The following is a 19,516-nucleotide window of genomic DNA, read 5'->3' as shown; positions in this document are numbered from 1 at the left end:
ACAAATTTCACTTTAATGGGGACAAACTCACCGGGTTCCCCTTGGGCCCATCATCACCTGGTGGCCCCTTAATACCAGCAGGACCCGCAGCACCAGGGGGCCCAGCTTCTCCTTTCTCTCCTCTCTCTCCTTTGGGACCCTTCAGACACAAACAAAAGAAAGAGAAAGCTCAGTTTTAAGGTTTTTCACAATAGAACAGTGGGCTGAAAAGTTCTCTGCTATTTGAGTCTATATTCTGCAACGCAAAACATCTATGAGAATCTCAACTATAGTAACTAAAAGTCAGTAGTTGTGAACCCTGTAAGTTAGACAGTACTGATACTTACAGATTACAAAGGGAATGTAGTATTTTTATAGCAGCTTAATTTATGTTAGAATAATCCATTTTAATTAATATGTTTATTTAATGCAGCAATATTTGTTGATTTGTTTTTCATTGTGGGCAGTTCACCAAACACAATGAACACCTCATAGTTTTAATGACTTCACTCATGCAAATGCAATCTTTTAAAACTTATAAAAAGAAAATACTGTTATGAATCAAGTTCAATGTTCAAACACTCTAAAAAGAATTCCAAAAGGTCTAATGAAGCCCAATAACAGCTTTGGTACTAAAGGACTTACACCTGAGCCAGCTTCCCCAGGCGGCCCTGGGTTCCCTGCTTCTCCAGGTTCACCCTACAAAGAAAATATCACATGAGGATTAAAACACAGAAATGGTGTTTCCTACCTGCAAGAATAACTTTACCATGGCCTTCCTATTATTGACTACCCTCTATATTTATGTATGACTTAAAACATCAAAAATCTAACAAATGGAAGGAGAATGAAGATTACTAGTCTCAGTAACTCAAGTAAGGAGATAGATTAAATGCTGATGTAGTTTTAATAGATTCAATCAAGCACATGAACCCATATCACCACCAAGCCATAACAAAAATCAGAACATTTTCCAACAGTTTGGATGTGTGTGGTATCAAAATCATACTATAATCAGGGTCATTGATGTAAAATTCCAAGTTGATTTTTACTAAACTATAAATTCACTCTCTTGCTAGCAAAATACATAGGCCTATATTGATGATCCTATGGAAGGAGCCCAGTGGAAACCAGTGGGAGACAGAGAGGGGAAGTAATCAAAATTCCTGAGTTTGAGTGTTTAAATATTATAAATTGGATAGCTTTTATAATCTCAGTTTTAATTGAAACGAGTATTTTCCAAGTCATGTATCCAATAAAGGATGACTTAGAAAACCATAATCTATATTTAAATGAAGATATTATGAACCTTATCCAGTTTATAACATTTATATGAAAAAACAATTTCCCAGCAAATTGTTTTAACATACATCGCATACATTACAGTGATATGAGACTTCCCCTAAACTTCTAATATCTGGGAAAAGGTTCATATTTTATGAGTTTCATAGAAGATATGTTGAAAAAAAGAGAAAGTACTTAAAACTTTCACCTAGCATTTACTATCTTCAGGACATAGGTGAAGCATAATGAACTGTCAAATGAACCTACAGAATATTCCTAACTCTCTCAGAAGCATCAGAGCCCGGAGGACATGTATTCAAGAAAGAAGGCAAAAGGGTAAATAAAGCTTGTGGAGTTTCCCAACAGTGGTGTCTTGGATGCTGACTTGACACGCTTTTTATGCAAGAACAATTAGACTCGATGAGCCTTTTTCTGCCAATAATTGCACTTTTCTCACCATACAGCTTTCACTTTGAGATTATAAACAAAGCCCTTAAAATCAGTTGTCAAAGAAATTGCCTTCTTTATCCATAAACAACTAGAAAGTATTATTTGTTTCTAATTTAGTAATTAATGATCTATTTGAATAGTAAGTCATATGCAGTTAATTGTAAATACAAGAGGCAGAATGTGAAGCAGACGTAAACACCAATATAACACAGTCTAATCTCATTACACTGCATTTTGAAGAGTTAACTCATTTAATGAAAACAAATGTATTTAACTATAAAGTAAAATGTGTTAAAAATAATTCAAAGCAAATAAAATAATCACGTTTCAAGACTGGGCTAAAAACACGGCAGCTAAAATACTTTACATAGTTTTTCCTGTATAATATTTTATGGAATGAATCTTTTTTTGTTGTTGTTCCTTCAAAACTGGCAAAAAAAATTTTTGAAATGGACCAAATATCAATGATGATTTTCTTTAAAATTCTATTAAGATGTGAGAATGAATACATAAATAAGAAATCAAAGAATTATTCTGACAACTTTTTTGTATAAAAAGGAAGAAAAGATTTTTAAGATAAAATAATGTTTACCAGAAAAAGGAGCAGTTCTGAGCACAGATGTTATGGCACATGACAACTGCTTTGAAAAGTGCCAGAGACAGGCTGAAGTGTTAGTAATGAAAAGGTGACAAAAATCAGTGATTAATTGTTTTCTGATGTGAAAGACTCATTTCTTCCCCGGATCAGCTGTAGAAAAGTGTTTCCTCTGCTTTAAGTACCAAGTGTCACTAATGAAAGACACTGTGGTCTCATCAGACATTCAAAGGTTGAAGTGGAGATTGGCTTTGTCACTTTCTAATGAAGAAACATTCACCAAATCACTGTGATTAACCAAGCCTCAGCTTTCCAGTTCACAAAAGCAGATAACGATAGCTCCAATACAGCACTGAAACAGGAAATAATCCACACCCAGCAATCATCACCGCCACAGGTGTCAATACAAAACACACAAAAGCAGTACTTAATTTCAATCTGAGTAGGTTCTAGAATAGATAAAACTGAATTGTAAATATATGTACAACACTTAGCACCAAGCTCACGTTATAGTCTACCTAATACGTTCCACAATTGTCAAAGCTATTTAAGCCAGCATGTCCCTACCTTATCTCCCACACCACCAACTGAACCAATAGAGCCTGGGGGTCCTTGTGGTCCCTGCAGTGTAGAAAAAGAAATAGAGTTATACTTTAAGTGCTCAGCTCATAAACATGTATCTTGAGCTTTCAAAAAAATAGTAAGGGATACTAAGTTTAGGGGTGGGAAAAGTTAACCATTCTTTCAGTTGCCACGTTTACTAACAACAATTTACAATATTACATCAGTTTCCAATTTCAAGTAAATTCTATCAGGAATTTGGTAGTTGAACCACAATTCCAATGTTTGTACCTTTAGAAAAATCAGGAGCTTTGTGGTATGATTTAATACTGAATCAAAGGCATGACTTTATGTAAGAATGACTTAATTCATGGAAAAAAACCAACCCTTTATAAACTGTTAGGCATTAAATTCCTACAGGGCAATAAAAGCCCCACATGTTTTTCCAGTTTACCAGCTACCGCTCTTTTATTAGTTCTGATCTGATAAGACTAAAGGCAGGCATAAAAAAGATAAATCCTATGCAAAAGAGTGTGGAGGACAGGTGGCTTCAGGTGGCTTCATTTGTAAAACATGAAGTCATTAGTAGCTTACACAAGCCTAGAAAACAATTGAAGGTAATTCCGGCATGGAGACATTATTACATTTCCAAATTCTATAGTATTCCTTCCAAATGCTGGACCAGATTTTCACAAGAATGTCCTCTTTCAAGGGCTGAGAAGAAACCTTTTCCTTTCAGTGAGAAGGGGAGCACAGATGCACATATTTCCTTGAATGCTTTATAGACTGAAAATGCATGAGGCAAAGCTTTATGGAAAGGCTTTTATGTGGATGCATATGTAACAGGTATTCAGAGTACACACCTAGACTGGCACATTCAAAACCAATTACAATCCTTTCATATCATTTCCAGAGAGTAAGCTTAAACTGAAGACTTTAATAATCATTTCTAGAACATTTATCATATCTCAATGCAGTGAAAGTATACTATTCTGAACATATTTTATCATGAAACAAATGATATTTTTCACCAGTATTTATTAAGTGTGAACTGGGAGTCTGTTTTATATTAGTGGTGACACATTCATGAGAAAAGCCATTTGTTTCTTTCTATAATGAAGTGGCACAAGTAGACAATTGTTAAGTTTCTGTTCACTTCTAAGAATAAACCATGATGCGACTATCTCCATTGTGTCTTATAAACCATTTGCCAGAATACAATGCAGTCACAGAGTGTCCTTCAGAATTAACTAGCATATAATTCACAGTGCTTACATCAGCTCCATTGGGACCTTGAGGGCCTCGTGGGCCAGGAGGACCTGGTGGACCCTAGAAAAGACAAATAACAAAGTTTGACTAGATTACATACAAATGCAGTTAACAGTTATATATTTTAAGAAAACTAAGTTAGGCTTGTGTTTATAAAATCACAGTCATGGAAGCATATCAGGGTTATCAATGTGCTGGATGAAGACAATATTACACCAGCAAATGACCCTTTACTCATTGACAGGAGATTAGCACTCAGAAAAAAATTTACAGGAGAACAACACAGGAAGTACAAATTAATCACACTATATATAATGATGTTTAATGAAAAAATATGCCACAGCATAAAATAAACATATATTTGGAACAAAAAAAGTGCAGTACAGGACCAGTTTTAGAATTAGGAAACTAAATGAAAGGACCTTGTTTTTAATTTGTATGTACACTATTATGTGTATGGATTCTTAGTTTTGACATTCTAAAATTGAAAGTTACAATTGTGTTGAATTTCCAAAATGAACCACCTATGATCTGGATATATACTGAACTTATCCCAACAAACACATTTGTTAAAACAATGTTGGCTAACATCCCTTATGTCTTGTTTGCAAATAAGACTGTTCAAAGTAAAATAAATAAATAAAGTCATATGATGTAATTTTAAATAAAGAAGATAGATAGACAGTTGTGGATACCCAGTCATTAGTATTTAAAAAATCTCAGGCCAAAATTGAAGTGTTTTTCTAATGTGACCGATTACCGTATAATGTATATGCTCCAGGAGAATGCATGAGCAAATCCTGGAACTGTACCAGTAGAACTAACAACATGGGCTCCAATGTGTCCTTTGCTGCTCAGGAGTACAGCTTAGTCAGTGCTGTGCATTGTGTAGTCCTTGTAGTTAGATTTGCTGATGATAGGAATAATTTTAAAATTCTTTGAAATAATAAATTTCAGTACTGTTATTAAAGTGAATGAGATATAAGTAACAACTATAAAAATTTAAAAATACGAGCAGTCCTCCATGCCCAGGCGTAGGTAGCCAACACAAAACAAACACAAATGCATTCTTTTTCCCCTCCCCCCACCTCGCGCAAATGCATTCTTATAAACTATTTTTTTTGCCTCATTTTGTGAACTTTTTTCTTTTTTGTTTTATTGGTTTCCTCTTTGTGTATTTTTGCTTCCGATTTTGTGGGGTTTTATGAGTTTTTTTGGTTTTTGTTATTGTTTATGTTTGCTTTGCTAAAAGAGTGAGAGAAACCATGAAGTGGGTGGATGGGGAGGAGGAAAGGACAAAGCACGCTCAGAATATAGTGTATACAAAATTTCAGTAAAATATAAAAATGTTAAAATGTGTCATTTGATGTAAATTGAAATTGTCAACAATCTTTGATGGAGAGCAATTAATAAATATGTTTATCCAATATCATTCAGTTTCATATACTTTGAAAAATGATTTCCTTGCCAAGTATATTTGAAAGATTAGGTTGAATTCTTGAAGTAAAAAATTCTAATAATAAATACAAAAATTTGTTACAATACTCTAGTTAATAATATGTTTTTCATTAAAACTAGAATTTGTTACAAAATATAATAAATTTTAATCTTCTTCCATAGTTAGTAATTATAGAAATCCTACATGAATGCTACATATTCTTTACATATTCCACACCGACGTCCAAAGAAAAAGATTCACAAAACGCTGGTGTGGCATTGTGTCACATAAGTTATTTGGAGTCAAAAAATACTTGAACCACTTAGTGTCGTGTGTGCATACAACATTATTCTAAAGTGGATGAAGAAAAATGACTTATATATTTGAAATAGTGTCAACATGTTCTTATTATTGATGAAGCATGAATACAAAACTTGGAATTTAAGAGGGAATGTAGCACAATTTTAAAACTGTTTTGTTAAAAGTAACAAATTGTAGTGCACTGTGAACATGCACAGTATCACTGAATCCCTAGAGAAAACAAACCTACCATGGGGCCGACGTCTCCGTTTTCTCCCTTTTCACCTGGTGGGCCTGGCAACCCCTAAGAAAACATAATTAAAAAATAGTTATTCATGCATTTTACGAGATACATTTGAAGGTTGGAGAGAAGATGTCTAAGATGTTAATGAGATTGCTGACAAATATGAGGACCTGGGTTTGCATCCCCGGAACCTATGTAACATCAGACACATCGTACTCTTAGGGATTTTACAGAGATGGAAGCAAAGACAGGACCATGCTTTGGAGCTTGCTGGCCTATTAGGCAGTAGTAACATAGCAGCAAACATTGAGATAGTGTGTCAAACAGTGAAAGGCAAGACCAAACCAATAGTTACCTCTAACCAACACTCATGCACCATGAATTATGCTCATTTGTGCTCACATATCCACACACTCACCACAAAGACAAAAACAGAAACAAAAGAGATACTTTTAGCTAATTTATAATAACAGTAAGTAAATACAAAGTTAAATAAGTGTGGGGCAATTAAGACTCAAACAAACATACACTGAACTACTTACATTCAACTGTTTCCTACATGCTGTGGGATCTATGGCAATATTTACAAGTAGAATCCATGCTTTGTACAATATATTAACTTGAGTGTTTGAGTTTTATCATAAATAAATAAATAAATAAATAAACACATAAATTTTGATTTATGTCCCTTTAGGCTATCTCTTTTTATCTAGCATAGAATTTTTACATTTTTATATTCATATTTGATATTTTGTATAGTTACAAGCTATTTTCAAAAGCCCTAATGAAGTAACACTTTCAGTTAGGTAACAGGTTGGTAAAACTGTATTCCAATATATTTGTAAGGTTATTAAGCACATTTTGAATCTCAGTCCCACAATTAAAAATCTATAAGTTACAAAACTCATTATATTTTCCATGTCCTCTTTTTTTCCCAATATTGCTCTTTTGTAATAACAAGATTGTAGTAAATGGATACTAGAAACCCAGTGTTAGAGAAAACTCTGGCAGTCAGGGCAGGTGGCTCTGGAGTTCATCCTACCTACATCTCCCTGAGAAAACTGCATTTCTGCTCCATCTCCTGACATTCTCCAAACAGAACTGTGTGTGTTTATTCTTCTGGCCATAGCAATATTTTTTATTCTTTATTCATAAAATGAAATTCACAGCCTACTTTGAAGAAATAATTTTTGCTTATTGATTCTTTTAATCTCCTGTAAGTAGTAGGATTATCAAGTAAAACCTAGAGTCTCAGAAACTATTTGTTGAATGGAAAATACTAATACTAAGTAAAACTAACCAAAAGAGTTACTCAATAAAAAAAAGATTCAATATTTGCTATGATACTCAAAAAATTGAATTATTACAAAATTGTGTGAAATATTAATTCTCTAGTGAAGAACAAAGTGTATAAAACCAATTACTGACAAACGAACACACATAGCAGAAACTTAACTCAGGAATGTGCATGGGAAATACTGTGATTCTTATTGGGCAGGAATCATACACGTGGTAGCTGGCTTTTAATGATTTTAATGATGTAATTATCTATATACATGCTATAAACTATACAAAATTATTTTTAATTTTGAAATTATAAAATTCGTATGAGTTCTTTTTTTAATTGGATATTTTATTTACATTTCAAATGTTATCCCCTTTCCCAGTTTCCCCTCTGTACACCTCCTATCCTATCCCCTTCCTCTGGCTCCATGAGGGTGCTCTGCCACCCATCCACCCCACTCCCACCTACAGTGCCTTGGCATTTCCCTACATTGGAGTATCGAGCCTTGACAGGATCAATGGCCTCTCCTCCCACTGACGTTCTAATAGAGAAATAAACATGGCAACAGTGCTAAAAGCTAACATTCTAATGAAGTTACTGAGTTTGGGACGTCAGTGTAAGAGCTGCAAGTTATTCCATTAGCTCATAGCAAAGCATCTGTACTCAGTCTTCCCACAGTGTTCCAGTGTAAGGAGTAGAAACGGGGTTCACAGAGCAGTGCTTACTCATTTGCCAAGATGACCTTTGATAAATTCATTCTACTTAACTTACACTGCCCTGTTTTAGCCCAGGAAACAGTTTCTGTGTTCTACTAATTGCACCTGACTCAAAGGAAAGAAATTGCTCTAGTGGACATACTTGTAAGTATTTCCAATGTGACACACATCTTTCAAAAAAGATGCTTTAATATGAATTTTATCATTTTTTCTTTCTCAAATGTCAGTATGATATTTAAGCTATCTGCTTATACACTCAAATCATTATCATTTTCTGATGGCAGCTTCTAGAATTTTAATTATATTTTAAAAAAAGAACTAATCAGACTGAGAATGAAAAGCATCACTCTACCTAAAATTTGCCAGAGGTAAATAACTAAAAGATTAGATCCAAGTGCTCTAACTTCAGAAACTTTCCAGATTAGCAAGCACAGTACTTAAACACTTCAATATCCAATTTAACACAGATGGAGTAAACTCTTCACTTGAGACCATTTTCTTTAGAGTGCATTGAAACTTAAACTTAATGAAGCCTTAAAAACCCTACACAAAATGGTAAATATATTTTTCATCTTTGTCTAGAGGTTCATATTATTTTAGTTCTGAGTTCATATCTAGAAGAACTATAGTAAATATTGGAACATAGCTTTCTTTTATTCACATTACAAGCATGATTTGAAATGGTCTCTTCAATTTATGATTATGATCACTCCTATCAGTTCAGTAGAGTAGATTAGAACAAGAAGTATTTTATATTATGCTTGACTGTTTTTTGAGCCAATTAAGGCAGAATGTTCTTTCTATTAGAGTTAATAGAGACATAATGAATAAAATTCTCTTGTTGCAAAGAACAAAATAGCTAATGATACTGTTACTCAGTCTTCACATGTCCTAGCTGTTCTGTGATACATAGATGAAGCAGATTTGTTTTAATATTTTTAATTTAAAATCACTTGACACATAAGTGATGAACACAAAAAGAATTCATAGCAAGAATTATACTTGTTATACAAACATATTAAATATATACCATATATTCAAAAAGTTATAGATGTTTTATAAAAATAAATAATAAATTCCAAGTACAAATTCATTGGAGTTAGAGGTTAGTATTTGATATTTATGTTTACTAAAATTACTAATATTTAATCATTCATCATAAATACTCAAACAATATAGATATATTTTTAACATGCCAGCTATATTATCTGCTTTTAAATTTGTTTTTAAAAATATATGAGCAAAAGTAGTATTTTTTTACAATTTTTATATTGTTTTTTGATACCTCATCAAATATTTTTCATTACATGTTTTCTATACATTTCATTGATTTTAATTTCATCGATCATTTTATTGATTCTATGAATACAAAGTGGAAGACAAAATCTTCAAGCATGAGAGCTATGATTTAAAGTTTAACTTTTAAATGAGAAGAATCAGTTAAATTAATGGGAAAAAGGGAAATAAAATTGGCTACAAATTTATTGGCGGTTTGACTTTCATTCCTACTTGCTATTTTTAACAATGTGTTACTTCTCACACATGTTAATAAGCAATATTCACGGCTCTATTTATAACTACCTAACAGAGTTAAAACAGAAAGTAAAGATTTTCTGATTTTCTACTATACATTTAGAATAATTGTCTTATCATTTTAACAAGTAACCATTCACTGGCTATTTACCATAATACTTATATTGTAATTTATAATATTGCATCACAATGTAACTGGAACAATTTCATCCAGAGATATTTTATATAAAAATTAATACGTATTTGATTCCCTTTGTAAAAATAATTGCATATATATTTATCCCACTTACATATAATATTCTATAACTGCACAAAATTGTAGGTGATTTATGTGGTTTTACTTTTGCAAAATCACTAGTGTGACAAAATTAACATCCATACAGTACATGAAAGTCATTAAAAACCGAGCTATCATCACTCAAAGAAGGAATAGGCAGGTATGCCACAATCAAGTGGAAGAAGACAGGTGATTTAAAAGTTTGCAGGAATCACTAATCATCCAGCCAAAAGGGAAAAACAACAGGAAGGATAAGCTGGATACCATGCAGTGTCCTGTATGAGAAGTTTATCATAAAATTCATGTAAAAGTTTTGTGTCCTATTTCACAATTTAACATTTGGTTTGGTTTTTTTTATTATTTCTAATTTTTTATTATTTATTTTAGTTTTTACAATCCAGATGTTACCCTCTGAAGTCTGCACTCCCACAGCTCCATACCCCATTACTCCTCCCCTCTGTCTCCAAGATGATGTCCCCATTCCTGCCAGGCCTCACTACTCCCTAAGGCCTCAAGTCTCACAAAGGTTAGGCTCTTCTCTCTGAGGCCAGACCATGGCAGTTGTCTACCTTATATGTGTCAGGTGCCTCGGACCAGCTGGTGTGTGCTGCCTAGTTGGTGGCTCAGTGTCTAAGAGATCTCAGGGGTCCTGGTTAGTTGAGATTTGCTGGTATTCCTATGAGGTTGTCCTCCTCCTCATAGTTTGTGACATGTATTTAAAAAACAAATATTAATTAAACAATAAATACATGTCACAAACCATAGAATTGCACCTTTGCTATTTTCACTGATTTATTATCTATTTACTTTGCTATTAAGACATTGCTGCAGTTAGTCTGCCACTACGAATTCTTTTAAATTTTGTTATTCCTCTGAAATACTAATTCCTCTTTCAAATGTTTTGTTTTGTTTTTAACTATTTGAGCTACAAGACTGTGGTTCACTTTTTAAAACAAAATGGTAATCAAGGTGTAGCCTGATGTGTCTGAAGCAGAAACAAAGTAAATGCATATTCAAGCATATGTTCAAAGTAAGTAATTCCTAATGAAAAACCAATAGTGTTTTTGTCAACTCCCTCTCCCCCTCATCCCTCTCCGTCTCACCATACCTATTCCCCTCCCCTTGCCCCCTTTTTCTCTCATACACACATATACACCACCACAACCCTCACCATCACCACAGGCACACATACACAGATACTTTGTTTTTCTGTCCCTGAACATCTAGAGTAAGAAGTCAGTGAAAAGCATGCAGGCTTCTCACCTGAAGACCTATAGGTCCAGGAGGTCCTGGGAAACCTCGTGCGCCTTCATCACCTTTTTGTCCAAACATTCCCTGCTGTCCTCTGGGTCCTGCCTCACCATCTCCTCCCTATAGATTAGCAAGATACTGATCAGTATTAGAGAAAATTCTTTACTACTTTATTTTAAAAATGGAGCCATTGATAATTTGTTCAAAGCAGATCTATCAAATAAATACAAAACAGACTCAATTCCTATTTTTTTTTCTGCAAATATGCCATTGTGTGCTTCACACGCATTCTTTTTTTCTGGAGTTTAGTTGATTTTATTTGGTCACACCAAATAAAGTAAATACAGTCAAGTAAATTAATAATGTTCAAACTTATTAGATATTAAATTATATTCTTCTGATTCTTATTTAAATGGTGCCATTTTAAAAAATAAAGCTAGTTATATTGGGTCACTGTTTAGCATATAAATAAACTTATTACACAGCATCATCTAAATATATGACTAACAGTTCATAAATTTAATCAGGGAACTAAAATTACTGAAGTTTGTTGAATAAATAGTTAAAAATACTTACAGCAATTCCAGGAGCACCAACAGGTCCTTGAAGACCCGGGGGACCAGGAGGACCCTGAAGTGACATACAAGTCAGAAATCTTAAAAGCAAAGCTTTAAAGTCATCAGATAAGTTAAAACAAAAACAAACAAAAAACAAAAAAAAAACACCCCAAACAAAAACACAATGGCTGACCAAAACCTATTAAGCATCTCTACATTCCTTTGAAAATAAGATGGTATTTTTTAGATGCCATTATTTAGATGGTTACTATGGCAACCATCAAGTATTTTATTTCCTGCAGACATATACTTTAAAATGTATGTCATGTTTATGTATGTCAAGTTTAAATTGTTATTTATTAAAACATGAAAACACTCTGCATCTGAATGCTACAAATATCTAAGTATAGATTCTCCTACTAACAAACCAATTTCAAGATGTATATTTTAAAATGTTTTAAAAATGAGATTTCTCTAGTGATTATATATCAGAAGGAGCACATGAAAAACTTTAAATTTTCAACAGGATTCTAAGATGCTGTTCATAGAATGTATTGATATATGAAAATCAAGAATTCTGTGCACACACATATGTTACATATTTAAGTGCTTAAAACTATTTCAAACAATTCATTTCAATAGGTATTATGTGTCATCCATACATGAACATTTCTTTTTATTTTTTCTTGTATTAAGTAATTAAGCATTTCATTAATGAAGTCAGGGATTATTATTATTTTTTTTTTTTTACTTTTGGTCAACTTCCCAGGAGCTAAATTCATGTGTAAAAGGAAACCCCAGTTGAGAAAATGCACCCATAGGAGTGAATGGTGTGCATGCCTTTGGAACATTTTCTTGAGAGGTGATTGATGTGTGAAGCTTCAGCCCATGGGAGTGAGAGTGCTAGCACTGGGCCTATGCTACAGAATGGTATAATAGAGCAGGACAAGGAAACCAGGAGAAGCAAGCCAGTAAGCTGCACTTCCCCATGGCCTCTGCCTCAGCTGCCTCTCCCAGATACCTGCCTTAATCTCCTGCCCTGACATTCTTTGATGATGGACTGTGATTCTGAAGTGTAAGATGTCAAAATTTCAAATTATTTCTCTTTTCTACTTACATGTCCGTGTGATTATAGATCTTAACCAATATTTGTCATTACAGAATGAAATGAAATTCAGTTTTGTGAATACAGGCTGCCTTAATAAGACTACAGTAAATATAGGAGAATTGTTACCTTTGTGTATATGCATATACACATAAATATGTTTGATTTATCTCACACATTCAGATATGTGTGTGTGCATGTGTGTGTGCGTGTATGCGTGCTCTATGTACATATGTATAGGTGATAGACAAAGTAAGATGTCTGAGTGTGTTGCATCTGTGCTGTATGTATGTATGCACAGGAAAAGGACAGAATAAGATGCCCGTGTTGTATATGTACTGTATGTACATACACACAGGAAAAACCAGAGTAAGATGTCCTATAACTCTGATTTACTTCACTAAGTAATGGTCTCTCACAGAGCTCAAACCTAGACTGACTGACAGCTGCTCCTGCATTGTCAGTGTGTTCAGGGATCTCTACATTGGTCTGCATGCTAAAGCAACAAGAACCCTTGCTTTCTAAGGCATCTCCCAAACCCTTTTACCATATATTTGTATTAGGATAAAAGTTCCTTGGTTACTACTTCAGATAAATCAAAAGATACATATTGAAGTTATTTCTACTTAAATTCACAGTAAAACAACTACTATAACAAAAATGTGCTACAGTTAAGTGTTACTATAGAAATGTGTCCACATAAATGGACCAGGAATGATGCTCCCTCACCGTAGGGTAAGGAACTCACATTTTCGCCTTTGTCACCTTTGCTGCCCTTTTGGCCGGGTTCTCCAATTTCACCCTGTGTTTAAAAGATTCATGTTAAAGCTAATTTCCAAGTTATCATGCCAGCTGTCCCGTCACTATCATTAAACTCTAACATTGTTCTTTAATGCAATTAAATACTAGAATTTAAAAACCATGGTTTTAATATAAATGTTTTCTCTGACTCTGTTTTTCTGTAACTGATCAATTCATAGAAAGACCAAGTCAGGATAAGGCTGAGAGCTCCAACCAGAAATTCAGCTGAAAAACCAACTTTGCCCTGAATATCACCACCATAAATTGACAGTGGAATTACATTGATCTCTATACCTATAAGGAAATGGTAATCAAATGTATGTTTTATCTTTTCTCCAAGTTTTCAAAGTAACAAGACTACAAAAATATTTCATATTTTTTACATATTACAATAAAATTAAAAACTAAGTTGAAAAACAATGAAATCCCACATTTTGCATAAAATGCTGGGAACATTTAATTATATGCTGATAAAAAGGATTAATAATGTAACTATAAACTGTTTTAATTCTTGTGGCACAAATTATCAGGACCAAACACAGACTAATAATTATTTTCAATTTACACTTCTTTAAGAAATATATTTTTAAAAATATGAAACTATTGTTCTCTTAGTCTACCTTGTGTATTTACTCTATATGCTTTTAAGTATATAAAAAATATCAAAGTTTAAAAAAGATAAAATCACAAATCTTCCACTTTACATTTAATTTTTGATTCACTGTAGAGATCCTGAGTAAACACTTAAGATTTTTGGATAGAATACACTAAGGGGAACAATAACACCAACCTTGTCTCCATCTTCTCCAGGAGAGCCAGCAGGACCAGCAGGCCCTGGGAGACCCACAGGACCTTGGACCCCATCTCTACCTGCAGGGCCCTGGGGACCCTTTTCTCCCTGCATTGAAAGTAAAAGATACCATTAAATTTCTTCAAGAAACCCAATGAAGGTTGCACATGCTTAAAAAATAATGCATACGTATATAAAATAGAAAGACCTGCACATGCATCCCCGCCAGTGTGCAAATACAAATGCACAAATACACACAACTACAAATCTCTAAAGAAATTATTTAATCTTTCTGGGAAACAAATTTCAAGCTGCAACCAGCAAGCAGAAACAATGAAGTTTCCTCTGTAGGTAACTAATAATGCCAGGAAAACTTATGTCCCTTTTAATAATTTATCAGCCTCTGGCTACACTCTATAAAATTTATTAGATGCAACTGAGAAAATACTTTTAAAAACTATTTTTCCCAAGCAAATATTTGCAAATCAGATGTCTACTGTCTCTGGGAACACTCTAAACCTATACCTTGTCTTCCCAACAGTAATGATGTTAGACTCAAACATAAATAAAATTTTATGATAGGATTTATATGCACCCAGTTACCATTTTTACAAGTGCTTTGTAAATTCTATGAGATGAGATATGTTAATTCATATCCGTTTTTTTTCTGACAGCAAACAACATGTGTTGTGTCTCTCTCCGTAAGTTTCTTTTTTGTTTTTGTTTTTGTTTTGCCTCTTTGAGAGTAGCATTATTTTTTTCTAACTCTAAACTTTTGTACAATGAAAAGGTAGCGATTGACTGATAAAAACAACCTCTCCAATCATGAAAAGTATTCTTTGGGTTTTTAAAATAATGTATTTCCCAATTCTAGCATTTCCATCAGTTTTGAAGAAGGCAATGCTTTTGATTGTATTTAGTAGGTTTTCTCTTGTTGCGTTAACTGAGAAGCTACAAGTACTTGTCCTAACTCTGTGTCACACACTCATCTCCCAGTCTCCTGACCCCTTATACTAATGGTGTCTCCAGTTACCTCCTTAAAACACTAGTTTGGGAGAGGTAGGTATCAAACCCAGGGCCACAGAACTGCTAAGAAAGCCATTAGCTCCAGGGTTCATTCGGATCATCTCCTAACTTATTTCGTAATTTAAAAGCATTTTGATTTTCTTCTTCACTGAAACTTGTCAAATATTTGTATCCTTTCCAGAGCTACTGGAATCACTTACTGTCTTTCTATATTCAGGTCTTGCCCTTCCTTCCACTTCGTTTCTCCACTACAAGTGAAGAGCTAGTCAGGCCATATCACTTACATCATTAGGTGAATTTATTTGTTTATCATTCTTTGAAGTGATCCCATGCCTCACACTATGATGGTTAGTGTTAAGTCTTCTTACAGAAGTCAGAATTACCTAGGAGAAGACCCTGGGAATGTCTTGATTACATTAATTGAGGGAGAAAGTCTTGGCCACCATGGTGGACACCATTCCTGGGCTGGTGTATTCTAGACCATCATAGGATGGAGAATGGTGACTAGGCAGTAAGCAGGCATTCATCTTTCATTCTCTGCTTCTGATAGACATGCAAAGGGATCAGCTGCCTCAAACTCTTGCAATCTTGATTTTCACACTATGATTGTGGGTACCTTGAACTGTGTGTTAAGCCCTTTCTCCTAAAAATTACTTTTGTCTGAGGATTTTATGACGCAAATAGGAAAAATATTAAGACACTACCTTGACCTAGTCCCTACTGGGACCTGAAGACATTTAATGATAAGAGGAACAAAATATATCTGCTACAAACCTAGTTACACTTTGTTAACTTTATAGAACTCAATTAATATCACAATTCTTAGAATTCATCTCCCCTCACTCAAGAGCTCTTCTGCACAATTCAATGGTCATGGCTTCATCTCTTTTTATCACAGTCTGCTTCACATAATGATGACAACTGGTAATTCAGTGAAAATATCACATTCCCTCTGATGCTTCAGAACTGTAACTGCACACAATCCTCAAATTCCTAAGACTGTCATATTTTCAGACATGGGAAATAGGCTCTGATGTTAAGAACTTAATTCTAATCATGAACTAAATAAAGGAGAGAACTGAGCTCTCAGATCTGCTTAGCTGGAGGTCAGAAGATTATTCAACTTCAAATTTTGCAGTTTTTGCACATTGTTTTCTTTAATATAGTCTTTTCTCATTTATTTTATTTTTATTGGGAATAAAGAAATATATGATATTATGAGTATGATAATATGGTATGACAGTATGAGAGGAATTCCATTCACTCCTATCTGTGCCTTTAGATAGATCCTTCTTTGAGTCTCATGGCTAACCTAAGGTAAGCCACATGCACAGACTGTATACCTTGATAGTCCACTTTTCTTCATTCAGGAGTATAACTGTCTACGGAAATCATAGTTTTCTTTAATAATAAGTTTCCTAATCAAAATATCTCTCTGCAATAATAAATTGAAAGAGGTTTTATCTTCCCTTTCCAATCCCACCTCCCAAGGATTCTAACTTGACTGCTAAGTTGGAGGTCCCGTTTCAGCCATGATTATTACCATCAGGAGGTATTCTGTGCAGTTTTGTATTTTGTTTTCCAGTCTATTTTTCTTTCAGGATGCTGAGTGGTTGAAGGCTGAACTATGAACTTGACTTCCACACAGTATCTCTCATCTTTTTTTCCATAGAAACCTGTATCTTCAGAGAACTAACCGCTTAATTTTTTTTTAACTCAGGCCAAAACTGATAGTTGAATATAGGAAAACAGAAAATGTAGTGAACATTTTGGCCAACATTTTCATATGATCTTGCAAGTCTTTTCCACAGGTATCTGTGGGTAGTTTAACACCACCACAGCTAGATTCTGATAAGGTACATAAGCTGACATGCTTCCGTAAAATACTGCTTAATTCAGTAGCCACCAGTTAGCTTTCCTCAGTACTAAAGTACAATACTGTAGCTCTAGGTTTGGAAAAATGAGAGAGATTATTTGTGCAAAGATTTCATGGTCTGTGATCCAGGATATCACCAATGGTCAAGACTTGTAGGACCCTAGTCTACTTAAATATTTTTCATCAGTCTCTCTAAATTAATTTTTAAAATAACTGACAGTGCTTTTGACTTTGGTATTCAGTATTTTAGTTTATAAATCAAATACGTATTCTATTTAAATCAAAGGATTGAATGCATTATCATCATAGAACTTATATTTTCAATTTGTATGAAATGTAACACAGTCCCTTTTATCTGTATTCATACATCATTGTACAAGATATATATGGCCTACATTTTTTAATTAAGTGGAATCAAAGACATTGAGGCCATTTCTTCCCAGTGACCTACATACTGTAGAACATATGGCCTTAGATTATTTCTCAGCAAAGATCTACAATATGCTTTTACTTCAAAGCAAAAGTTATATCCAATAGTGTAAAGGTACCATTCCAACTTTCTGAATAAATTACAAATAAAAAAAATTAGCAGGACTATCATGGTTTGGAAGTGTTCCCCCAAAAACATATTGAATATGTCACTGTCATGCAATGATTAAAGGTGTGGCCTGATGAAGGTGATGAGTCCATAAGAACAAAGATAAATGAATGGTATTAGGAACCAATTGGGTTCATTATTATGGAAGTAGAAAGATATAAAAGGAGTTTTCCCACTCTCTCTTAGTCTTTCATTGTCGTAGGTGAGTATAAACAAGGGCTTCCTGAGAGCCACCATTGTGGATTTCTTAGCTTCCACATCAGTGCTCAGTATATTACTGTTTATATTAAATTATTCGGGGTAGAATTCTATCTCAGGTCTGAAAAGACTGAAGTGCTTACATATGAGGGCAGGGTAATGAAAGAAGATGTATAAACAATGAGTATAATTCCATTTCTAAAGCCAAAGACAGTAATTAAAGGGCAGTCATATTTTTAGTTACAAGTTTAAACTCAATTGTGCATCTCACACTTTACAGGAAAAAGTATCAAACTGTATTTATGTGCAGCTTCACACACTAATGTGTTTAATCTATACTGATTTAATTACTTTGTGTATTGAACGATGAGAGCATGCTTTATAAAATTCAATATGATTGACGCAAAGACAGAAATGAAAGAGACAAAACTAATGAATTGACTAAAGTCCACAGTAGTTGAGATACAAAATTTTTAAATCCAATAACTATAACATGCAGTAATCAGATGTTTCCCATCTCAGTTACTACAGAGCAAAACTCAACCTCCAGGAGAAGTTCAAATATGTCCTGAGGGGAACATTTATGAGCTATGGAAAACCTGGAGATGAAGCTCGCATTCCAAGAGGCATAAAAAGTTCATATTTTTCAAATATAAAGCAGCAAGGTATGTAAAATTTAATCAAAACTCCCATTTTACTTTTTAAATGAGCAAAATTAGAAGCCTTTTACATTAATAACATTCCACTCCCTCACAGATATCAGGGCTTCATAACTTGTGGGGAAATGCCATCTTGCCTAATTGAATTTCAAAGTTTCTCTATTGTCAGAATACAAGGAGCTGTCTTGCTATGCCAGGCACATCTGCAGGGAAAATGCAGTGAGGTGTGAAGAGCTAATATCCTCAAATAAAAAGTAATCATGTGTGCAGGTTGGCAGTGTCCTATATTTTCCCCTCAGTATTACTTACAGGAGCACCTTTTTCTCCAGCGGGACCAGGAGGGCCCTGGGGGCCTGGACGTCCTGGCAAACCAATTGGGCCTGCTGTGCCTGCTGAGCCTCGCTCTCCAGGAGAGCCCTAGAACAGGAGAACAAGGATATCTTGTTATTCATAGTGAAAACAAATACTGCCATGAGAGTCACTTCCTTAACAATAAATATATCATCTACTAAAAATTATCAAGCTAAATTTGAAATATTTTAAGAGCTCACAAGTAGATACCACATGAAGGGCTAAACCCTAATTCCTATACTAAAGAAGAGATGTTGATATTTTAAAAACTCAGTGAATTGAAAGATACCCTAAAGTTCTAGTTTGAGATGGTAGCTTTGAAAACCTGTGTTCATAACTATACACAGTGTTGTATAAGATTTGTATTGAACCT

General features: G+C 34.0%; 1 protein-coding gene across 4 annotated transcripts in view; it reads right to left on the bottom strand.

Annotated features, from left to right (window-relative positions):
- Window positions 1-19,516, bottom strand: part of Col11a1 (collagen type XI alpha 1 chain) — a 198,833-nt gene that overhangs the window by 31,011 nt on the left and 148,306 nt on the right. For all 4 annotated transcript variants that reach the window (XM_028757393.1, XM_028757395.1, XM_028757392.1 and 1 more), the window contains 10 exons: window positions 19,102-19,209; window positions 14,436-14,543; window positions 13,593-13,646; window positions 11,759-11,812; window positions 11,195-11,302; window positions 6,127-6,180; window positions 4,145-4,198; window positions 2,876-2,929; window positions 625-678; window positions 32-139 (listed from right to left, as the gene is read on the bottom strand). In XM_028757393.1, the coding sequence (XP_028613226.1) occupies window positions 32-139; window positions 625-678; window positions 2,876-2,929; window positions 4,145-4,198; window positions 6,127-6,180; window positions 11,195-11,302; window positions 11,759-11,812; window positions 13,593-13,646; window positions 14,436-14,543; window positions 19,102-19,209 (756 nt within the window). The remainder of the gene's footprint in view (window positions 1-31; window positions 140-624; window positions 679-2,875; window positions 2,930-4,144; window positions 4,199-6,126; window positions 6,181-11,194; window positions 11,303-11,758; window positions 11,813-13,592; window positions 13,647-14,435; window positions 14,544-19,101; window positions 19,210-19,516) is intronic.

This window comes from Grammomys surdaster, unplaced genomic scaffold, assembly GCF_004785775.1.
Source record: "Grammomys surdaster isolate TR1022 unplaced genomic scaffold, NIH_TR_1.0 126158, whole genome shotgun sequence".
In the NCBI taxonomy this organism is placed as follows: Eukaryota; Metazoa; Chordata; class Mammalia; order Rodentia; family Muridae; genus Grammomys; species Grammomys surdaster.
Note: the sequence above shows the minus strand (reverse complement) of the source record. Positions and strands in the feature narration are given on the sequence as shown.